This window comes from Vombatus ursinus, unplaced genomic scaffold (assembly GCF_900497805.2).
Source record: "Vombatus ursinus unplaced genomic scaffold, bare-nosed wombat genome assembly UNPS02014932.1, whole genome shotgun sequence".
NCBI classification, from domain to species: domain Eukaryota; kingdom Metazoa; phylum Chordata; class Mammalia; order Diprotodontia; family Vombatidae; genus Vombatus; species Vombatus ursinus.
The window spans coordinates 7,831,441-7,855,338 of record NW_020954710.1 but is presented as its reverse complement, the minus strand read 5'-3'; the positions used below and the strand labels follow the sequence as shown (position 1 = coordinate 7,855,338).

Genomic DNA, 23,898 nt, shown 5'->3' with positions numbered 1-23,898 from the left:
AACAGGTTTCCCAGCCCCTTTACTGCCACAGTAATGATGCAACATTGAAAGACTCCCCATTCAACATCATCTGGTTGCTTGAAGGCAAGGACTGTGACTTCTGGGTATTACCTGTGATTGATTCCCACTCTTTGAAGTGGCTACTGGAGGAGCTCAGGGCACAAGGATCCCTTAGGCTGAGACCCAGTTTCCCACTTCCCCCAAGCCCTTTTTTCTTCTCCTTCCATTTACTGCCTGATCTCATGCCATCCACAGCTCACCTTGTGAGGTGTGTTAACCACTGCAATGTTGTAGCCATATTGGAAAGCTGATCCAAAGGCAGCTGCTAGGGTCGCCAAGGCCAGCACAGCAGTGAACCTCTATAGGAGAAAAGGACTGTTTCATCCAGGGTTGGGGGACACAGGGCACTATCCTCACAGGTTGGTTTGGGGAGCAGGGGAAGGAAAAGGACTGTTCCATTCAGGGTTGGGGGACACAGGGCACTATCCTCACAGACTGGCTTGGGGAGCAGGGGAAGGGAAAGGAGGGGAAGAATGTCAGGAAAGCTTTTCCTTCCTTGTGCCTCTAAAGCAATATAACATAGGGCCATAAACACAGAGTCCTCTCATTGAGGAGTTCTAATACTTTTTTTGTGTGTGTCATAGACCCTTCTGGCAGTCTGGTGAAGCCCATGGAACTCTTCTCTTTTACATGAATAAAATAAAATACATTGGATTAGATGGCAAGCCAATCACATTGAAATCCAGCTATCAAAATATGTATAAAACAAAGATCACAGAGCACAGGTTCAGAACCCCTGCTTAATCTAACATCTCATTTTCCATGTAAGTACACTGAGGCAGGGAAAGTTAAATGACTTGACCAAAGTCACACCATAGCAGCGCTGGGATTCTCCTTGATATCCTCAAATCCAGTACTTTCTCCTCAGACCACACAATTGCCCAAGTCTTTTCATAGATGCCAGAAGTGAGCCAGGGAGATTCTACTTAGATTTTCCATGTCTCTCCCATCCCAGTGCCTCTCTTTTCAGGGCTAATCCTAGGGACACTGCCTGTCCCCCCCTCCATGGACACATCAGTGCCCATTTTAAAAAAAACCCTCCTGGATTTTAGAATTCAAACAGCACAATCCCACAGTCTGCAGTTGTGTCTCTAGGGTGCAAATATTCTCTCGTATTTATTGTTTTGCAGACACAGGTGGGTAAAAATGCTTTTGCAGCTGAATTGGAATGTGTTGGAATAGAGGCACCTCTTTTCTTTTATTATCATCATGATCATCACAGCAATTACCACATAGGCAGTGTCTAGGAAACAAAATTCTGGACTTAGAGTCAGGCAGACCTAGATTTCAATGCTGCTTCTGATATTTACAAGCTGTGTGACTATGGTGAAATCAATTAACTTCTTTGAGCTTTAGGTAATGCTCTACTATTGTTCTAGGCTTGTGTGATCTGTGCTGGGTGGAGAGTTTCTGTTGACATATAATCGCAGTTAATAACTTTTGTCCCCAGGGTAACTGGCTTTCTATTTCTTCCAGAATGTCTGGATAGCTGAATTGAGACTGTCCTCCTCTTCCTCCCTTTAAAAAAATCTCAATTTCAAGGAATTCCCAGAGAACTCTGCTAGCATTAAACAGTCACTCAGGAGGCATGATGGGAAAAGGGCCAGATTTGGAGCCTGAGGATTTAGATTTGAATCCTAACATTGCCCCCTTCCTACCTTGGGCAAGTCACTTAACATCTCCAGGCCTCAGTTTTCTTATTTGTAAAATGGGACAGTTGGACTTGACTTCTGAGGCTTCTAGCTTCAGAGCTAGGATTCTGTGATCCTGTCTTCCTACAGGAAACAATGTGGCTGTCCTCAAACCCTCAGCCTTAGCCTGAGGAAGGGCCCTCAATCTGATGGAGAAGGGGACAAGTACCCTAGATTTCAGACTTACCCCCTTCCTGAGTGGTTCAGGTGGCATAGTTTCCATCTCTTGCTTTTCGGTCTTTCCTCTGGCAGCACTGTCCTGCCCAGGTGTCCCTGTGGCCCCCAGCTGAGCAGAAAGGAATGTGCCCTGCCTCCCAGTTTCCAGTAGGATGGAGCCAGTAGCAACTTTATTACTCTGTGTAACATAGTTCATCTGTTCAATGGATCCTGCTGGCTTCATGCCTTCCTTGCCCTTAGGGTTGTTGATAAGATACACTTGATGCTTTATCAATATAAGATAATTGTATGAATTCTGCCCTTGGGGTGCTTGGCTGAGACCAAGAATGAGACAGTGCTGGAGCTGCTGCCCATTGACACATCATTGCCCACTGCAATTGCCCCCTGCACAAGAACAATGACCAGAGTAAACTCTTGGAGCTCAGTCAAGGAGTGCCCTAGAGAAGTCTGAGCAGACTCAAAAGAAATTAGGTGGGGGGTTAAAGATGGATGGAGTAATGCATCTTTTCTCTGCATTAGGTGAGACCCCACAACTTCAGATTAATGGGATGTGTGTGCTAAAATGGGATCACAGATTTAGAGCTGGAAGGAACCTTAAAGGTTATCTAGTTCAACTTTATCATTTTACAGAGGAAGCCAAGAGAAGCTAAGCAATTTGTCTAAGGTCACGACATGATAATGAACAGCAAAGCGAGGATTTGAATCCTGGCCTTCTGAATATTCATTCAACATTAAATAAATGTTTATTGGGTACCTCCTCTGGAGATAAAAAAGATAAGATACAGCTATTGTCTTCATGGAGTTTACAGTTTAAGAGGGGAGGGAAGACATGATAACAAATTTATATAACTCAGGGTAGAAGGTGAAAAGATACCATGGGGAGGGGGGGCGGTGATTGGGTGGGGAAGGGGAATCAAGGAAGATCAGTCAAAACTTCAAGGAAGAGATGGCATTTGACTTCAGTCTTGAAGGACAGGTGGAATTTCTTCTTTTAAAAAAGAGTGTTATATTTGCCTTCTGTATTTATTTTAGCGTAATCCTAAGTTCTCTGACTCTGAGTCCTTCCTTTTTTTTTGTTTTGTTTTGTTTTATGGCTAGGCAATAGGGTTAAGTGACTTGCCCAGGGTCACACAGCTAGTAAATGTCAAGTGTCTGAGGCCGGTTTTGAACTCAGGTCCTCCTGACTCCAGAACTGGTGCTCTGTTCACTGTGCCCCCTAGCTGTCCCATGAGCCCTTCCCTTTAACAAATAAAAAGGAAAGGAAACCAATCCCATAACCATGGCTGATGGTGTATGCCACATTCCTTACCCATAGTCTCCCACCTCTCTCCTGAGAGAGGTTTCATTTTCTGTTTTCCAGGACCAAGATCATTCTTTGTAATTCATTAGCTTTCAACTGTTCTGAGGATTATAATATACATTATTATAATCACTACATATATTATTTTCTTGATTCTACTTTTTTTGCTCTGTATCACTTCACATGAGTCTTTCCATTTTTCTCTGAATTCCTTCTATCTGTCATTGCTTACAGGGCAATAACATTCCATTCCTTTAATACGTTACAATTCCCTAATTGATGGATGGGCATCTCCAGTCATCCTGACTTTTGTCTTGCCACTGGCTTTCAATGATTCTGAAAGAGAAACTGAGGCTGCCGACTTTGCAGAATTCTGCCTCACTTAAATCCACACACGAGTCAAGACATCACTACATGATATCTCTGATCTTCTTCGAAAAAAATGATGAACAACAATTCTAAATCTGTCCTTCATCCCTTAGACAACTGCTATCACCTCCTAACATGTCTCCCTGCTTCTACTTTCCTTCTCCAATCCAATTTCTGCAGAGATGGCAAAATAATCTTCCTAAAGCATACTGGTTTGAGCAGGTCACTCAACTGCTCAAAAAAGTTCAGTGGCTCTCAACTGCCTTGAAGAAAATATGGCTCTTAAAAAAAAACAACACATAGCCCTGAAGTCAGGCGGACCTGAGTTCAAATCCGGCCTCAGATCAAACACTTGACACTTGCTAGCTGTGTGACCCCGGGCAAGTCACTTAACCCCAATTGCCTTAAAAGAAAAAAACAGAAAAAAAACAGCACATAGCTCCAACCAGTGGCGTGCTGGAGTCAGCTCATAGGGCTTGTGAGAACCAATCATTAAATGTTCAGTGTGAGCATTTACACCTCAGAAAATAGCAAACTCTTCTATTCATTTGCTGAGTCGAACCATCTTTCCTACATAATAAATTTCAGCCCTATGTGGAACCCAATTTTTACTAATTATCAATTAGTAAAAATTAATTTCATGGTGTTTTCTATGCTTTTATAGGATTTTCACGAGATCTTGCTTATGGGAGAATTCCACAATTGGCTACAGGTAGGTGGATACTGGGGTTCTCTTACCTTGCCTTACTTAAATGCTCTGGAACGCACCATGTCTCCCTGCTACCCATTGCACAAAACCTAACTTCCCTCTGCCAAGGCCCCCCAAAGGCAGGTCCCCCTCTGACTGGCCAATCTTCTCTGCACTCTGCCCCATCAGTCTCCAGGTTAACTTCATCCACTCAGAATCACAGATTCTCGGAATTGGAAGGGACCTCGGGGTCATCTAGTCCACTTTGGTCAAACTCAAATAGAAACGGAGGCCACCAATCAATGCACAAGGATCCCTGTGGGCTGCATATTGACTTATCTCCATTTTATTATATTTTTATTTGGTTTGTTAGGCATTTCCCAATTACATTTTAGTCCGATTTGGGCCACACTCTGGAGCACTATGGGTCACACCTGTTCAGCCAAACTGGTCTTCTTGCTGTTCTTCACACACAACAATCCATCTCCCATCTCTGTACAAGCTGTACTTCATGCCTAGAATGTACTCCCTCCCAACTTCCACCTTTCTCTGTTCCTCACATGTGGCACTCTGTCTCCCATCATGAGACCATAAGCTCCTTGAGGGCAAGGTCTGTTTTTTGCCTCTCTTTGTATCCTTAGTGTTTAGCACAGTGCCTGGCACATAGTAGAACTTAATAAATGTTAATTGATTGACCTCCATGGCTTTGCACTGGCCGTTCCACACTTCTTCAACCTTACCTTATAGAATCCCTGTTTTCCTTCAAGACCCAGCTCATAGCATCACTTTCTGCATGAAGCCTCTCTTTACCCTCTAAAAACTCATGTTCTCCAGTCCTATTTTGTGTTTAGTCTCTTTATATGTGCTCTCTCTATATTTATATATGTAGGGATTATTTCATTCTTTGTATTTACCTTCCCATGACCTAGTACACTGCCCGGCACACAGTAGGTGCTTATTGGTTTTTGTTAATTGATTGACCCAGAAAAACAATATATAAAATGACTACAATAGTGTAAATGAATGTTCCATTGAGTGAGAAGGCTGTCCTTTTGTAAGAGGTATGTGTGGTCCTCATGTGTCATAGAATACCACAGTCTAGTAGAGGACTTTAGGCTCTCTCTAGGAGATTAGGATCAAATGAAATAATACTTGTAAAGTGACTGGCACATAGTAGGCACCTAATAAATGCTTGTTCTCTTCCCTTTTCTCCCCTCTCTCACAAGGGCCCCCAGTGATGGGCTCTCTTCTTTTATCTTTTTTCTGAAAATTTTTATGTTTTTTTCAAATTACATGTAAAAACAATTTTAACATTTGTTTTTGTAAAATATTGAGTTCTAAATTCTCTCCCTTCCTCCTTCCCCTCCCTGAGAAGGCCATTTGATATAGATTATGTACGTGCAGTCATGCCAAACATATTTCTAGATTAGCTATGTTGTGAAAGAAAACATAGACCTCCCCCCCCCAAAAAAAGTTGTGTTTTTTTTTTAAAAGTCTGCTTTGATCTGCATTCAGACTCTGTCAGTTTTTTCTCTGGAGGTAGATAACATTTTTTGTCATGGATCCTTTGTAATTGTCTTAATCTGAGAAGCTAGGTAATTCACAGTTGATCATTATACAATGCTGCTATTACTATGTTCAGTATTCTCCTGGTTCTGCTCGCTTCACTCTGTACCAATTCATATGTCTTCCTAAGTTTTTCTGAAACTATCCTGATCATCATTACTTACTGCACAGTAATATTCCATCACAATCAAAAATACAACTTATTCAGCCATTCCCCAATTGATGAGCATCCCCTCAGTTTCCAATTCTTTGACACCACAAAAAGAGCTGCTATAAGTATTTTTGTACATATATGTCCTTTTCCTTTTTCTTTGATCTCTTTGGGATACAAACCTAGTAGTGGTATTGCTAGCTCAAAGGATATGCACAGTTTGATTGTCCTTTGGGCATAGTTCCAAATTGCTCTTCAGAAAGGTTGGATAAGTTCACAACTTCTCCAACAGTGCATTAGTGTCTCAGTTTTCCCATGTGCCCTCCAACATTTGTCATTTTCCTTTTCTGTCACATTAGCCAATCTGATAGGTGGGGTATGCTACCTCAGAGTTGTTTTAACTTGCATTTCTCTAATCAATAGTGATTTAGAGCATTTTTTCATATGATTATAGATAGCTTTGAGTTCTTCTTCTGAAAATTACCTCTTCATATCCTTTGAACATTTATCAATTGGAGGAATGACTCATATTCTTACACATTTGACTCAGATCCCTATATATTTGAGAAATGAGGCCTTTATTATAGAAACCTGTAAAAAAGAATTTCCCCCAGTATTCTGCTTTCCTTCTAATATTGGCTGCATTGATTTAGTAATGGACTCTCAGATCAAGGGTGACTGATGTCCAGTAATAACAGCCCAGACTGCCCCAAAGTCTCAGAAGGAGGGAAACAGAAGCAGGAATCCTGAGATAGGATGTGCTATTCAACACTGATTGCCCATATGGCACAAGACAAAGAAAGAATTCTTTTCTTTCCAGCTTTTCTCTCCCATAATTCTCCAAAAAGCAGACCTAGAAAGCCAAATTCAAAAGATATTACCAGCTGATAATCTCTGGAAAAGTGCTTTATCTCTACAAAAAACACTATCCTAACTGGGAGGCTGGGAAGCCAGGGCTTTCTGAAAATGACACAGGAAGACAGTGGAACTAATGTGATTTGTAATGACCCATTTTGCTCATAGGAGACATGATCCAATATAACTCTCACAACTCCATAGAGGTGGGGGACTACAGGTGCAGAATTCTGCACTCATTGTCATACAGTCATAGATATATAACTGAGAAGGATATTAGAGATCACCTTGTTCTTCAGAGGAGGAAACTGAGGCTGATTTGGCTTACCTGTTTGTCTTTGTGATAAGGGAGAATTCTATGGTAGTCCTGGAAGGACTATATATTCAGCCATATGACTATGAGGTGAAAGGAAGACATCAATAACATTTTAATAAACAAAACTAAATTCAGCAAGCAGGTCAGAAGCTTAGAGTGAGTTTGAGGAAGCTCTCTTCAAAGCTAGTGTAATAATTAGTAAAAATCAGTGACCCATAAAGCTTGCAAAGAGGCAGCTTGACCAACTGGACAGAAAGCCAGCCTTTGGCATGCAGAAGACCTGGATTTGAATCCCACCTCCCACACATATTGGACCCTAAGCACAGCTCCAGCTGGACATGGAGTCAGGAAGACCTGAGTTCAGATCTGACCTCAATCACTCAGTAGCTGTGTAACCCTGGGGCAAATTACTTAACCTCTGTTTGCCTTGGTTTTCTCATCTGTAAAATGGGGATAATAATAGCACTTACTTCCCAGGGTTATTATGAGGATCAGATGAGATAATATTTGTAAAGAGCTTAGCATAGTACCTGGCACATAGTAGATGCTATATTAATGTTAGCTATTATTATTACAACTATAATAATTATTATTACTATAATAATAATTATTTTAATTATTATTACTATAATAATAATTATTTTTATTATTACCCTTTCTGTACCTTCAGGCCACTCTCTAAGACTTGAGATTGTCTTGCCTTGGTAGAGGAATGAAATGACAGGTGCAGTAAGAAAATTTCTCATTTGTTCTTTACAACCTTGAGGGAATAAAGAAGTGCTTCTTTTTTTTTTTTAACTAGGCAATCAGGGTTAAGTGACTTGCCCAAGGTCACACAGCTAGTTAAGTGTCAAGTGTCTGAGGCCGGATTTGAACCCAGATCCTCCTGACTCCAAGGCTGGAGCTCCATCCACTGTGCCACCTAACTGCCCCATGAAGAAGGATTTCTTGAACCTCCATTTTACAGGTGAAAATACTGAAGCTAACAAGGATTAGAGAGGGCAGTGGAACCGAGATCTTTCCCTGCTCTCAGGCTCTCTGGAACATCACTGCCTTTCTAAATGCTTGTGACAAAAAGCCCAAAGTACTCTGGGAGTTCTTAACAGTCTCCTACCACTGGCGAAAAATGAACCCAAACCTGAGGGAGAAGGGGAGGTACGTGCCCTGACACATCTGCTCTTGTCTCCTCAGGATTTCACTGTCTGAGAGAATGGGAGCTGAGTGAGTCAGAGGCATAAATTCTGTGCAAGTTATAATAATAGCTGACATTTTTATGGGGTTTTATAAGTTTGCACAATAGTTTCCATATATGATCTCGTTGAACTCACAAGAAATCTGTGAGGTATGATGAGGGGTAGTCCACCTATTTTGCATATGAAGAGTCATTCGCCCATTTGTACTCTGGTCTCAGCACAGTGCCTGCACATAGTAGGTGCTTAATTAAATTAAATTTTAAATTTACAGCAGCAAATAAATATAGTAACTTTGGACTTGACCAGTGTAAAGACTTAAGCTGTTGAGATGAGAATTCATTATTTGGTGACCCTGGGTGAGTCACTTAACCTCGATTACCTCACCAAAAAGGAAAAAAAAAAAATTTGTTGGGAAAACTGAAAAGCAATATGGCAGAAATTGGGCATAGACCAATATCTTACACCATTTACCAAGATAGGGTCAAAATGGATACATGACCTACATACAAAGAGAGATATTACAAGAAAATTAGAAGAACCTGGAACATACTGCTTATCAGACTTATGGATAGGTGAACAATTTATGAATAAACAAGAGATAGCAGAGTGAGGTGTAAAATGGATAATTTTGATTACATCAAATTAAAAAGGTTTTGTATAAATAAATAAAACAAATATAGCCAAGATCAGAAGGAAAGCAGAAAAATGTAGGAAAAATCATTGACAGTTTCTCAGATAAAAGTCTCATATCTCAAATATATAAAGAACTTTGTAAAATCTATAAGAATACAAATCATTCCCCAATTGATAAATGGTCAAAGGATATGAACAGGCAGTTTTCAGAAGAAAACATCAAAACAATTTATGGTCATATGAAAAAAATGCTCTAAATCATTACTGATTAGAGAAATGAAAATTACTAAATGCTTATTGATTGATTGGTCTTTATGATGCCAATTCCAGCACAGCAAGCTACCCTCTCAAGACACAAGAGTTCTAATTATCTGCCTAAAAGGAACACGGAGAGGGGAAGGACTCTTAGTTCAAATCTTTGTCCTTTGGGACAAAGGAGACAGAAGTCAGTAGATAGGACAATCAACCTGTAGCATTTATTAAGTACTTACCATATACCAGGCACGGTGCTAAACACTAAAAGTACAAGAAAGGCAAAAACACAGTTCTTGCCTTCAAGGAGCATGCAATCGAATGGAAGAAACAATGTATAACTAACTAGGTACATATATGCAGGATAGATGGAAGATTACCGCCAAGTGGCTCTCCCCAGTAGCTGGATGGGTGGAGGGGGACCAGGGAAGGGAAGGAGTCCTACAAAAGGTGAATTTCAGCAGTCTTGGAAAAAGCCAGGGCAATACTATTTTCTCTCTCTTTTTTCTTTCTTGTGGTTTTTCCCTTTTGTTCTGATTCTTCTTTCATAACATGACATGTGGAAATACATTTAATATGATTGTACTTATATAGGTATATCAGATTGCATGCTGTCTTGAGGAAGGGGAAGGGAGGGAGGAGGAAAAATTTAGAAATGCATGATTGAAAACAAAGGGTGTGTCAGTCCCTAATAACAGCAGAGGTGAGGCATTATAGGCCAATTACCACTTACAAGAAAAAAGCATGTCAGGGGCAGCTAGTTGGCGCAGTAGATAGAGCACCAGCCTTGGAGTCAAGAGGACCTGAGTTCAAATGTGACCTCAGACACTTGACACTTACTAGCTATGTGACCCTGGGCAAGTCACTTAACCCCAATTGCCTCACTTAATCCTCTGCTTTAATGAAGACTTCTCTTTCACAAATAACATAGAAGATTAAGGTTAGAATGGGCTGGGTTCAACCCTTTCTCTATGCTTTCACTTAGTTGAAGTATCTATACCCATCAATCTGCCTCAGTGTGTTTTGTATTTGACACCCCATTTTCTTTTCTTTTTTTTTTTTTTAGTTGCACAGCACTCCTTTATTATAGCGAACAACAAAAATGGGATGGGGGAGGGGCAGGGTTAGTACAGTTACGCTAAAACTGATGAGGACCCAGGTGGCTGGACATAATGTGGAAGGCAATGGGACAATTGAGACACATTTCAACATGATCTAGGGGCATTTCACTGCCAGTGAACAGAGCAGGGGCTATAAAACACACAGTGGGATGTACTCGTCGGTCCCTTCGAAATCAGGAAACTTTCCCTTCTCTGACTCGGTTTGAGATCTCTCATGACTGCTAAGTGGGACAGTTTAATTTCAAAAGCCACTAATAACCAGCCTAGAAGGGTCTTTTGTGAAAGCAAACGCAATAAATAAACATCGGGACAACCTCCCAGATCCATTTTTCTTGGATTAGGGAGGAAACATCCAAATAAAACTTTCATGATTTGTAAATGACCACCTGGGTTATAGGCAGCTTCCTACGACAGCCCCTGAGAGGACTGCCCTATTGGCAGGGCTGGCTCATAGGAATACCTGGACCAGCCGCTTCTTCCAGCTTCCCACCCTGGTCACTTCATACTATGTCCCCGTCCCTAATCCCTAACCAGGTCCTTACTGAGCCAAACCACCCAGGAGCATTCTGACTAATGTGATTGAGGGGAAGGGCAACAGGAGAGAAAAGAATTGGTCTGAAATAGGGAGGAAGAAATGAGAAGAGGAACCATCAGTCCCCCACCTGCAGTTGTGATCCCTAAGGCGATGGTCAGTGAGTGGAGCAGGCGGGGGAAAGAAGTGGTGGAGACAGTGAGGAGGGAAGGACCTGGCTACCGCTGGCACGTGCTGGCAAGCCTTCTTTCACTCCTTGGCTTTGCCTTGGGCTGCCACAGCCTCCATGGCTTTGTGCACGGTCTCCTCATACCCAAGGAACTGCATGGGCTTGTTGGGTTTCAGAGTCTTGTCCAACTCATACACGATGGGAATGCCAGTGGGCAGATTCAACCCCGTGATTGCTTCTTCAGACAGATCCTCAAGATGTTTGCCAATCCCTCGAAGACTGTTGCCATGGGCTGCAATCAGAACACGCTTTCCTTCCTTGATCTGGGGGATGACTTCCTCATTCCAGAAGGGTAGAGCCTGGCAATGGTGTCTTTCAGGCTCTCATAGGAAGGCGGCTGATCCTCGGTCAGATCTGCATAGCGACAGTCTGATGTTGCTGTAGAAGGGGTGGTCAGGCTCCATTGGAGGTGGTGGGATGTCACAGGATCATTTCCAGATCTTCACCTGGGCCTCATCATGCTTAGCAGCTGTCTTTGCTTTGTTGAGACCTGTCAGACCCCCATAGTGCTGCTCATTGAGGTGCCAAGACCTCACTACAGATAACCACATCTGGCCAATGGCATCTAGTCCTGTCCAAAGGGTACAAATTGCTCTCTTCTGGACAGAGGTGAAGCAGATATAAAATTCACAACCAGCTCTCACAGCACTTGGCCGCAGCGCTTGGCCTCCTCATGCCTGGCGAGGCTCAGGTTCACGTCGTACCAGCTGCTGAAGCAGTTCTCCAGGTTCCAGGCGCTCTCTCCGTGCCGGTCAGCATCAGCTTGTAGGCAGCCATGGCAGGGCAGAGGCTCCAGGCAGCAGGAATTGAGGAGATGGGCAGACAGGCGAGCATGCACACTGACATCCCGTTTTCTCTTTTTTTCTTTTCTTTTTGTAGGTAATGAGGTTGTTAAGTGAGTTGTCCAAGGCCACACAGCTAGAAAATGTCAAGTGTCAGAGGCTGGATTTGAACTCAGGTCCTCCTGACTCCAGGGCCAGTGCTCTATCCATTATGCCACCTAGCTGCTCCCAACATCCCTCTTTCTAAGAGTGATGTTTCCAGGGCAGAATGTGATAGGAAGGAGGAAATTGGTTCTACCAGGGTACCCACAGGTCCCTAAAGGTCCCCAGCCTTTGCTCCTATCATCTTGTCATGGTGACTGTTTTTAATATAAAAGTTAGTGTGATAAGCAGTTACGAAGGGGCTGTTGCCCAGGCCAGGCTGAAGAGCTGCTGGGAGTCCTGACTTGGACTCAGTGGGTGCCTGACCCAAAGAAAGATCTCAGTTTTTTCAGAATTTTCACCCAAGAGTTCATGGATCGTCCCAGTTTGGCAGAGGGACCTGGAGGTTGGACCAAGAGTCTGTACAAAAGCAGGCCCGTTTCTGGAACAGCTAGAAAAGGAAAAGGAAAAGGCTGGTGTAGGCCAGGTAACAATGAACCACTACCCGCCTACAGAATAGTGGGAGGTTAGAAGCTGGAAGATTTCTGTTTCTCTGGCTGAACACTTTATTGATCTTGGCAAAAATCTGGTTGATTTCCATAAACATCTTGAGCCAGAGACTTGGTCTCTGAGATGATGCAGTAGGAATAAACTGCGGTGAAGAGACACCTCAGGAAAGACGATGAAGCTGAAGGCACCAAGACCTTTCTATGTGGATAGAAGTGAAGCCAAACAAGTGAGCAAGCATTTATTTATTTATTTAGATTTTTTTTTTTATTTTTTAATTTTCAACATTCACTTTTTTGTTTGTTTTTTGCTTTTTGGTGAGGCAATGCAGGTTAAGTGATTTGCCCAGGGTCACACAGCTAGTAAGTGTCAAATGTCTGAGAACTCAGGTCCTTCTGACTCCGAGACTGGAGCTCTGTCCACTTTGCCATCTAGCTGTCCCCAACATTCACTTTCATAAGATTTTGAGTTCTAAATTTTTCTCCCTCCTTCTCCTCCCCCCCCATAGCATGCAATCTGATATACATGTACATTATACATGTACAATCAATCATGTTAAAAAATTAAATCAATCATATTTCCACGTTAGTCATGTTGTGAAAGGAGAATCAGAACAAAAGGAAAAAAAACCACAAGAAAGAAAGAACAACAAAAGAAAGAGAAAATAGTCTGCTTTGATCTGCATTCAGATTCCATAGTTCTTTCTCTGAATGTGGATAGCATTTTCTATCATGAGTCTTTTGGAATTGTCTTAGATCATTGCGTTGCTGAGAAGAGATAACTAGGGGTGGGGAACCTGCAGCCTGGAGGCCGCACGTGGCCTTCTGGGTCCTCAAGTGCGACCCTTTGACTGAATCCAAACCTTGCAGAACAAATCTTTTTATTAAGGATTTTTATATTATATTACATTTTATACATAACATTTATTGCATTATTACTTTATATTATACATAATATATAATATTATATATTTATTAAATCTAGATTCAGACCTTTATGAGCTAAATAAATAAATTCCTAAAAATGCAGAGTGGATTTGGCTATTCCCACCTTACGTGCTCTGTCAATTTCTGGTAGCACTCCTCCCTCCTCCCTCCTTCCTCCCTCCTCTCTCTTCTCTCCTCCCCTCTACCTCTTGAAGCCTCTAGTTGTCTGTAAGAACCACCTTAATAAACAAATCCTTTTATTTAAGGATATTTGTTTTGTGAAGTTTGGATTCATTCAAAGGGCTGCACTTGAGGACCTAGAAGGCCACATGTGGCCTCGAGGCTGCAGGTTCCTCACCCTGGGCCCCTAAGTCTATCAAAGTTGGTCATCGCACAACGTGGCTGTTAGTGTGTACGATGTTTTTCTGGTTCCGCTCACTTCACTCAGCATCGATCCATACAAGTCTTTCCAGGTTTTTCTGAAATCCACCAGCTCATCATTTCTTATAGAACAATAGTATTCCATTACATTCATACACCACAACTTGTTCAGCTATTCCCCAATTGATGGGTATTCCCTCAATTTCCAATTCTTTGTCACTACAAAAAGAGCTGCTATAAATATTTTTGTACGTGTGGGTCCTTTTCTGATTTGTATGGTCTCTTTGGGATACAGACCTGGTAGTGGTATTGCTGGATCAAAGGGTATGCACATTTTTATAGCCCTTTGGGCATAATTCCAAATTTGAACAAGCATTTATTAAGCACCTACTATCTGCCAGGCACTAGGCTAAACTCTAGGGAGACAAAGACAGTCTCTACAAGTCTCTTAGTCTAATGGGGGAGACAACGGGAAAATGAAACATATAAACAAGGTATATACAGGTATAAACAAGATATGAATAGAATATACAGTATATACAGATAATCTCAAAGGAAAGGCACAAGAATTAAAGGAGAATCAGGAAAGGTATCCTGATGGTGGGATTTTAGCAGGGACTTGAAGAAAGCCAGGGAAGGCAGCAGACGGATGGAGATGAGGAAGGGGGATATTTCATGCTTGGGGGACAGCCAGAGAAAATGCCCAGAGTAGAGGAGTATCTTATTAGAGGAACAGCAAGGAGGTCAATGTTACTGGGTTGCAAGTATATGGGAGGGTGGGTGAGTGTCAGAAGGTGTAAGGATACTGGAAAGGTAGGAAATGTCCAGGTTATAAGGGGCTTTAAAAGCCGCGGGATTTTGTATTTGATCCTGTAGGTAAAATAGGGAGTGACCAGAGTTTTTTTGAATGGGAACATAGTAGATACTTCTCTGGGTATTCCTCACTAACAAGTTTGAGATCTGGCATTCAGCGTCTCTTAAATTTTTTTTTCAAATGAAGACTGACGTTTTCTCCCTCTCACCTCAACCCTGCCATGATCCATTGCAAAAGCAAGAAAAATAAAACCCCTGTTACAAACATATATGGTCATTTCTTATAGCACAAGACTATTCTACCTCATTCATATACCGTAACTTGCTCAGCCATTGCCCAATTCAGAGGTTCCCAAACTTATTTGGCCTACCATTCCCTTAAAAAAAAAAATTAGTCAGGAGGGCCTGAGTTCAAATCCAGCCTCAGACACTTGATACTTACTAGCTGTGTGATCCTGGGCAAGTCACTTAACCCTGATTGCGTCTCCAAAAAAAAAAAAAAATTTACTCAGCACCCCCCCTGGAAATCTACTTTCTTTAACCCTTTAATGATTTTTAAAGACAAAAATTTGCATCATTTCAAAAAAATATAAATTAAAAAAGACATATCTTAACTTTAATAATTTATTGTAAATTTGTGGTTTTTTCCTGCATTGAATTTTTGATGATGTAATATTGCATCATGTAATCGTATGGTATTGTATTGTAAACAAGTTATTACACGAACATATCCCTGCTGATGTATGCTGGACTTCCCACCAACGTATGACAATCTTGCCTGCCAACACTTGCTTGTTAAGACTTGTCAGTGGACTTAACCAGTGATTGGTTATAATTTGCATTTTGTGTGTTTATTTGGAAAATAATGTAATCACTACAACTTTAACTCTGTTACACAACAAATGAAACATGTATGAATGGTTTTTAAGAATTCTCTTCTCTTCTTTCCCTGCGCTTCCACTGCCCCCTTATTTTTATTCAATGCCCCCCAGTGATGACTGAGGTTACTACTACCCCCCTGGATCAGTCCAGTGCCCCCAGGTGGTGGTATTGCCCACTTTGGGAACCTCTAGCCCAATTGAAGAGAACCCTCTCCCCTCCAGTTTCCAATTCTTTGCCTCCACAGAGCTGCAGTTTTTACTTAACAACTTGTTTAAATTCCCAAATGCAGGCCTCCCCATAGCTGCCAGAATGCTCCTCCTAAGGCACCCAGGTCTGATTAGGTCACTGGCCTGCTCAAAGACATCCAGAATTTCCCTGTGGCTACTAGAATGAAATACAAACATCTCAGACTGGCAATGAAAGCCCTCTATAATCTAGCTGCCTTATGGGCCTTCCTGCATCTCACTTCCTTTTTTGTGCTTCCCATGTTGGCTAATCAGGCCTTTTCACTGATTCCCTTGCTTGGCTTTCTGTCTCTAACCTGTGTACATTTGCATTAGCTGCTGTATATGCTGAGAAGGCATAACATCCCTCCTCCTATAAGCTGACAAAGCAAGGATGGGTTCCATTTTGGAAGCCGTGCCCACAAGGAGGAGAGCCCCAATCCATTTACTCTCATTTCAATTCTATATAATGTTGATTTAAACGCCCATTTTATGCTGGGCTTTGTGCTAGATGCAAGGGATCTGAACTGACAGTCTCCCCTCTTGAAGTTTTTGTCAATCAGTTTCCCTCCTACATGAATGAAAGGAAAAAACTGTCCACACTGAAGTTGGAGAGGCAGTGGACAGTGGCTCCGATTGTGAAGGCAGCTGGCCGGGAGGGTTTCAGGAAGAGTTCAGCAATAATCAGTGAAGGAACGGGACCTGGGAGGGGAAAGGATGGACAAGTGAGAAAAGGATGGTGGGACTCATCTCCTTGTCACAGGAGGGGGAAGGCTCTAGAATGTGGCCTGGTAGGTCGAGTGCAGCCCTTTGATAGACTCCTCCAGCAAAGGGCTGCTCTTGAGGACCTAGAGGGCCACATGTGTCCTCGAGGCCACAGGTTCCCCACTTCTGCTCTAGAACATTAGTACAGATAGGGAAAAGCCCTCTACCATACCATACCAAGTGAGCCAGAGTGAGCTTTTTCCTTGAAAACAACATTTTCAGAAGAGGGTTGGGCACTGTAGAACATGGTAACCAAATGGTCAACCACAAAGCCAATAAAGCATGTCACCTGGCTCAAAATGCCCAAGTGTATATATCTCATCACTATGTTAATTGAATCATTCTACACCACATCTCTGGGAGATAAGAATGATGAGAAAAACTGATAATTATATTGCACGCACCATATATTATCTCATTTGACCTTTACAACAGCCCTATGAGGTAGGTCCTTCAGGTATTATTATGCCTGCTGTACAGGTGAGGAAACTGAGGCAGGTGAGGCACCTTACCCTTGTTACATAGCTAACAATGAGCACTTAGACCATTTGCACTCCTCAGTTTATCTTCCATTTAGACCATGTATATATCCTGTGTGACAAAGTTATTGGCATGTTGTCTCTCCCAGTAGAATGTTAGCTCCTTGAGGGCAGCAGACAGGGACTGTGTTTTTGTCTCTTTTTGGATCCCTCCCAAAAAAAAAAAACCCAAATCTATTCATTTTGTGTATATTTTATAGGTAAATTGTATTTATATAGTAAACACTTGGATGTATATGTTCATGTTGTTTCCCGTGGTGGAATGTAAGCTCTTTGAGAGCAGGGACTGTTACATTATTGTTACATTGTTGTTTTTGTTTTGCTAGCACCAGGCTCAGTGACTGGTACCTTGTGTTTATCTTATTATATCAGTTTCATACATGCTGATGTGGACAGATATGTTGTCTCTCCTGATACAATGTAAACTCCTTGAGGGCAGGAACTGTTTCATTTTTAATTTGGATCCTCAGTGCCCAGAATAATGCCTGCCAAAGCGTTTCAATAAATTCAGTAAATGTTTGTTGACTGACTGATTGACCATTCCTAGAGGACAAATGTAGAATGGGCCCTGAAGAGCAGGAGAACCTAGAGTTGACCTAGAGGTCATTAGTCAAGAGACATGATACATCACATCCTTGTTGTTGTTCAGTTACTTTTTCAATTATGGCCAATTCTTTGTGACCCCATTTGGGGTTTTCTTTGCAAAGATACTGAAGTGGTTTTTCCATTTCCTTCTCCAGTTCATTTTACAGATGAGGAAACTGAGGCAAATGGGGTTAAGTGACTTGTCTAGGGTCATACAGTTAGTAAGTGTCTGAGGCCAGATTTGAACTCAGGAAGATGAGTCTTTTTAACTCCAGGCCTGGCGCTTTATCCACTGTGCCAACTAGCTGCCCCTGATATATTACATTACTGGAGCCATAGGAGGTATAGAGGTGTGGGGAAACATAGAAATATAGAAAGGTATCTTGGGGATAGCTAGTTTTACAGAGTAAGAGATGAAAAATGTGGGAGTGTCACTCAATGAAAACTGAGGCGAATTTGGAGGGTTGTAGGGAGAGTATGAGTGAGGAGGGAGAATTTCATAGCTGTAAACATCTAGAATGAATTCCCTTGTGGGCACCATTCCTTTGGGGTCACCATTCTCATTGCCCTTCTAATCTCTCTTTCAAAGCTACTGATTTCAGAATGGAAAGGAAGGTCATGGGAACGTGGAATATATGTAAAGCTAAAATGGTCATCACCACATTGAACGTACCTGTTTCCACTGTGACATGCTGGATATTGTCTTCAACCACTCCTGCTCCATTGTCAATCTGGTCTGCATGGTAGTAGACCTAGAACGCATGGCCCAGGTAATATTAGAGGGGGCCAGAGCAAGAGAGAGTAAAAGAAGGGGTAATACTGCTGGCAACTGAGGCAATCAGATTTGTCTTGACATTGAACCCCTAAGCTTTGTGGGAGATGTTTGAAAGAATAGGAGGTCAACTCTTTCCCCATAGGAAGGTCTATTGGACTCTAAGCTCAGATTTTCTCCTAGGCCTTGAGATTCTCCCACACATTACTTCAAGTACTGCATTGATCCCCAATTCTCTCCTGGCTGGTCCTTAAGATTCCTCTACATGTTGTCTCACATACAGAATTGACCCTGCCCCCCCAATTCTCTCCTAGGCTTCAAGATTTCCCCACATATTGCTTCAAAATCTGCATTGATTGCTGATTCCCTCTTTGATCTTAAGATTTTCCCACATGTTGATTCATGAGAATAGGTACATTAATGCGTTGTTGGCGGAGTTGTGAACTGGTCCAACCATTCTGGAAAACAATTTGGAACTATGCCCAAAGGGTTATGAAGCTGTGCATACCCTTTGATCTAGCAATAGCACTACTAGGTCTGCATCCCAAAGAGATCAAAGAAAAGGGAAAAGGACCTGGATTTACAAAAACATTAACAGAAGCTGTTTTTGTGGTGTCAAAGAATTGGAAACTGAGGGGATGCCTGTCAATTGGGGAATGGCTGAACAAGCTGTGGTATATGACTGTGATGGAATACTCTTGTACTATAAGAAATGATGAAGTGGATGGTTTCAGAAAAACCTGGGAAGACTTCTATGAGCTGATGCAAAGTGAAGTGAGCAGAACTATTGTATACAGGAACAGCAATACTGTATGATGATCAACTACGAAAGACTTGGTAACTGATCAATACAATAATTCGCCACAACTCCAAAGGACTCACTTCTTATATACTTCCAGATAGATGGTTTCAGAGTACAGTTTGAAACATATTTTTACTTCTTTCCTTTCTTTTTTGGAACATAAGTAATGTGGAAATACATTTTACATGGTTCCATATGTATAAGGAGTATCACATTTCTTGTCTTTTCAGTGAGTGGGGAAGGGTGGAGGGAGGGAAAAAATTTGGAATTGAAAATAAAAATTAAATAAAAGAAGATTTTCCCACATATTGATTTATATATAGAACTGATTCCAAATTTCCTCCAGGGCCTCAGGATTCTTCCTTTAATTGCTTTACCCACTGCATTGACTCCTGAAAGCTATAGACCAGCCATTAAGATAATGAAAATGAGCTGCCACCTGAGGGATTTGGTGCTGAAGACTTTCACCCCAGACATTCTGCCAGCAGCCTTCTTGACCTCATGCTCCATACGGATCTCCTCCAACTCATCCTCAATATTCTCAGTTTCTCAGTGTCATTAAAGATGAATGAGAATATAGGAAAGCAATTGGAATTATGCAAATAAAATGACTAAAATGTCCATACCCTTTGACCCAGAGATTCTGTTGCTATGCATATTCCCCAACAAGGTGATTGATGAAAAGACAGACCTCCTATATGCCAAAATATTGATAGCAGCAGCTTAAAACTGGAAGCAAAGTAGGTACTCATCCCCTGGGGGATGGTAAAACACATTGTGGTCCATGGATACAATGGAATATTATTGTAGTGTAAGGGAAGAGATGAATACAGAGAAGCATGGAAAGAGCTACATGAATGCAGACTGAAGTCAGCAGAGCCAAGAAAACAATGTGTATAACTACAACAGTGTAAATGGAAAGAGAAGATGAATCTTGCAATTTACAAAGAACTGGCTCGATGACTTCAAAAGATACAATGAGAGGAGGTATCCTCCCACGCCATTGAAGAGGTGGGAGTTCTGCAGGTGGGAGTGAGGGGAGTGGAATGGGAGAGGAATGTTGAATATTATATTTATTTTCAGAACTTTCTGATGTATTAATTGATTTTGCGGTTTCCTTCCTTTCTTTCTTTCCTTCCTTTCTTCCTCTTTCTTTCTTTAAAAAATTTTGTTATATGGAACGGCTGTCGGGGAGAAGCCAAAGTAGGGTTATAAGGGGAAATTTGTCCAATTTTAAAACACTATCAATTAATTTTTTTTTTTAAAGTTGAAGGACAGGGGAAAGCATGGGATGATTCTAATCCCCTAGGGCTGGCCAAGCCCAAAGCTAATATTAGCAATATCACTAGGCTCCTTCCCCTCCCCTTTTCTCATGATGATGATGAAATAATGAGAGTCGCTCACATTTGTACAGTACTCAAAGGTCAGCAAAAGTGCTTTACTGATTTACTTACTTCAATGTGTGGGCCTCACCATTAGACCCACACCCAAAAAAAGCCTGCCATCCTCACTGCTACTGAACCCTAAGGGCCACAGGGCCTTTCCATCTGCCCTACAGCTGACCCTCCTATTAAGAATGTGAACTCCTTGAAATCAAGAACTATCTTTCTCTTCTATCTCTGTTGAGATTTAGGGGTGCTGGGACCCCAAAATAGCATGGGTCTTGCCTAAATGAATTCCACCCAAGCCTTCTTTCAGCCAAAGACAAAGTTTATTACAACACTAACTGGGGTGAGCAAGATTCCTAATGAATGAGTCTGCACTATTGGCTAGATTTTAAGAATCTGGGTGATTTGTGACTACAAACAGGCCAGACTTTTAAGGAATCTGAGCGTTTGTATCACTAGTGCAAGCTGGCCAGATTGAATCTGAGCCATTGGCCAGATTTTAAGAATGTGAGCCCTTTAATGGAGGGAAGATGGATCTTATATACAGAAAGACTGTGGGAGGGATGTGGGACTGGCCAGTAGTCTGGGGTGAAGGCCAGGGATCTGGACCACATAGCTGAGGGAGAACTGGAGTCTAGATAGAATTAAGGGTGGGGAGTGGCCAGGTAACAGACAATGGAGGGCTGGGCTAGGTAAGAGGTAACCGAATTGGGAGATTGGGTGTAGCCACATTGAAAGGTCAGTTGGGATGGGTGGATGCCTCATGGGAACACCAGAGACTTGACCATGTGCGAGAAAGTTCAAGGAAGTTGGGGGAGGAGGAGATTCCAGGGCCTGTACTTGTCATCTGTATCCCCCTTGTTTAGTACAATTCTTGGCATAGACTGAGCACTTAATAAATTATTTTTCATTCATTTGACCCTTACAACAGCCCTGACAGGTAGGTGTTGTGATCATTCTCAGGGGAAATTGAGGCAGAGTGATTAATTGACTCACCCTGGGATACAAAGCTAGGAAGTTTCAGAAGTGGGATTCCATCTCAGGTCTTCTTGATTCCAAGACAAGCAAATCTATCCATTATATCAAGCCACACTGTGTCTCAGGTCACCTTCTGCCCACCTGGGCAATCTCTTCCCCAAACAGAAACCATATCATAGAATTATAGATTTTGACCTAGAAGGGACCAGAGAGGTCATTTTGTCCAACTCCCTCATTTGAAAGATGAGAAAATTAAGGAACAGATTGGTTAAATGACTTGCCCAGGGACACAGACCTAGGAAGTATCTGAGACAGGATTTGAATTCAATTCTTCCTGACTTTAAATTCTACACTCTATCTGATGGGGAACGGGCCCAAGCCGAGACCTTTGTCCTTTACCCCAAAAAGAATTTGGGTCCCATTTGTCTGCAGGGCCTAGGGCTTAGACTCTCCTTGAACTCTCTCACTTGATCAAGGAAGTCTGTAGCTTGATGAAAAGACCAGAGCTGAATAGAAAATTTGACTTCCAAATATAAGACTTAAGAAAAGCATAAAAAGGTAAACAGGAAAGGGAAATCATAAAGGACTTCATAAGTTTAAACTGTTTATATTCCTATACAGGAAGATGATATTTGTAACTCATAAGGCTTTTCTCACTATTAGGGTAGTTAGAAGGAGCATATATAGACAGAGGGCACAAGTGTGAGTTGATTATGAAGGGATGATATCTAAAAAACAAAATTAAGGGGTGAGAGAGGAATGTACAGGGAGGAAGAGAAAGGGAGAGGTAAAATGGGGTAAATAATCTCACATAAAAGGGGCAAGAAAAAGCTTTTGCAGTGGAAGGGAGGAGGGGGGATGTGAGGGGGAGTGAGTTAACCTTACCCTCATCAGAATTGACTCAAAGAGAGAATAACATACATACACAATTTCATACAGAAATCTGTCTTACTTACCCTACAGGAAAGTAGGAGGGGTAGGGATTAAGAGAAGGGGGGGAGGTGATAGAAGGGAGGGTAGATTAGGGGAGAGGGTAGTCAGAAGCAAAATACTTTTGAGAAAGGACAGAGTGAAATACAGTTAGCAATAATAACTGTGAAAAAAATTCTGAAGCAAGTTTCTCTGATAAATGCCTCATTTCTCGAACATATAGAGAACTGAGTCAAATTTATAAAAAATAAGAGCCATTCCCCAATTGATAAATGTTCAAAGGATATGATCAGTTTTCAGATGAAGCTATCTATAGCCAAATGAAAAAAAAAACACTCTCACTATTAATTGGAGAAATGCAAATTAAAACAATTCTGAGATCTACCTCATATCTATTAGATTGGCTAATAGGACAGAAAAGGTAAATGATAAATGTTGGAGCGAATGTGGCAAAAATGAGACTCTAATGCATTGTTGGTGGAGTTGTGAATTGATTCAACCATTCTGTAGAGCAATTTGGAACTATGCCCAAAGGGCTATAAAACCATGCATACCCTTTGACTTAGCAATACCACTTCTGGCATCCCAAAAAGAGATTAAAAAAAAAAAAAGGAAAAGGACTTATATGTACAAAAATGTTTATAGCAGCCCTTTTCTGGGAGTAAAGAATTAGAAGTTGAGGGGATGCCCATCAATTGGGGAATGGCTGAACAAGTTGTGGTACATGATTATGATGGCATACTATTGTACTATAAGAAATGATGAGCAGGATGCTCTCAGAAAAACCTGAAAAGACTTACATGAGCTGATGCAAAGTGAAGTGTACTGTGGACAAAGTAACAGCAATATTGTAAGATCATTACCTCTGAATGACTTAGCTGTTCTCAGCAATACAATGATCGAAGGACTTACTTATGATGAAAAAATGCTATCCATCCCCAGAGAAAGAACTGTTGGTGTCTGAATACAATTATTATTCTTGAGGTTTTTTTCCCCTTGTCTATGTTTTCTTTCACAACATGACTATTATGAGCTATTATGAATATGTCTTGCATGACTACACATGTATAATCTATATGGAATTGTTTGCCTTCTCATTGGCGGGGATGGAGGAAGGGAGAGAATTTGGAACTCAAAGTTGTAAAAAGATGAATATTGAAAATTGTTTTTACATGTAACTGGGGAAAAATAGAACACCGAAAAAAAGTATGTACAAATCTTGGAGTTTGAAGATTTATTTGACTAACTTTTCTTGTGTGTGTGTGGGGGGAGGACGGAGAAAGGGAGAGAGAAAGAGAGATGTGAGGGTTGGATAGAAAGAGGGGGGAGAGGAAAGGAGAGAGACAGAGA

At 41.6% G+C, this 23,898-nt stretch overlaps 1 protein-coding gene and 1 pseudogene across 1 annotated transcript in view; both read right to left on the bottom strand.

Moving 5' to 3' along the window:
• The window catches only part of SLC2A7 (solute carrier family 2 member 7), a 30,874-nt gene extending 28,899 nt beyond the window's left edge, over nucleotides 1-1,975 (bottom strand). Inside the window, exons 1-2 of the mRNA XM_027843882.1 lie at nucleotides 1,939-1,975; nucleotides 261-359 (exon numbers count right to left, since the gene is read on the bottom strand). Of these exons, the coding sequence (XP_027699683.1) occupies nucleotides 261-359; nucleotides 1,939-1,974 (135 nt within the window). The 5' untranslated portion in view covers nucleotide 1,975. The remainder of the gene's footprint in view (nucleotides 1-260; nucleotides 360-1,938) is intronic.
• Nucleotides 1,976-11,153: 9,178 nt separating this feature from the next.
• Nucleotides 11,154-11,910, bottom strand: LOC114029552 (annotated as a pseudogene).
• Between the last annotated feature and the right edge of the window lie 11,988 nt (nucleotides 11,911-23,898).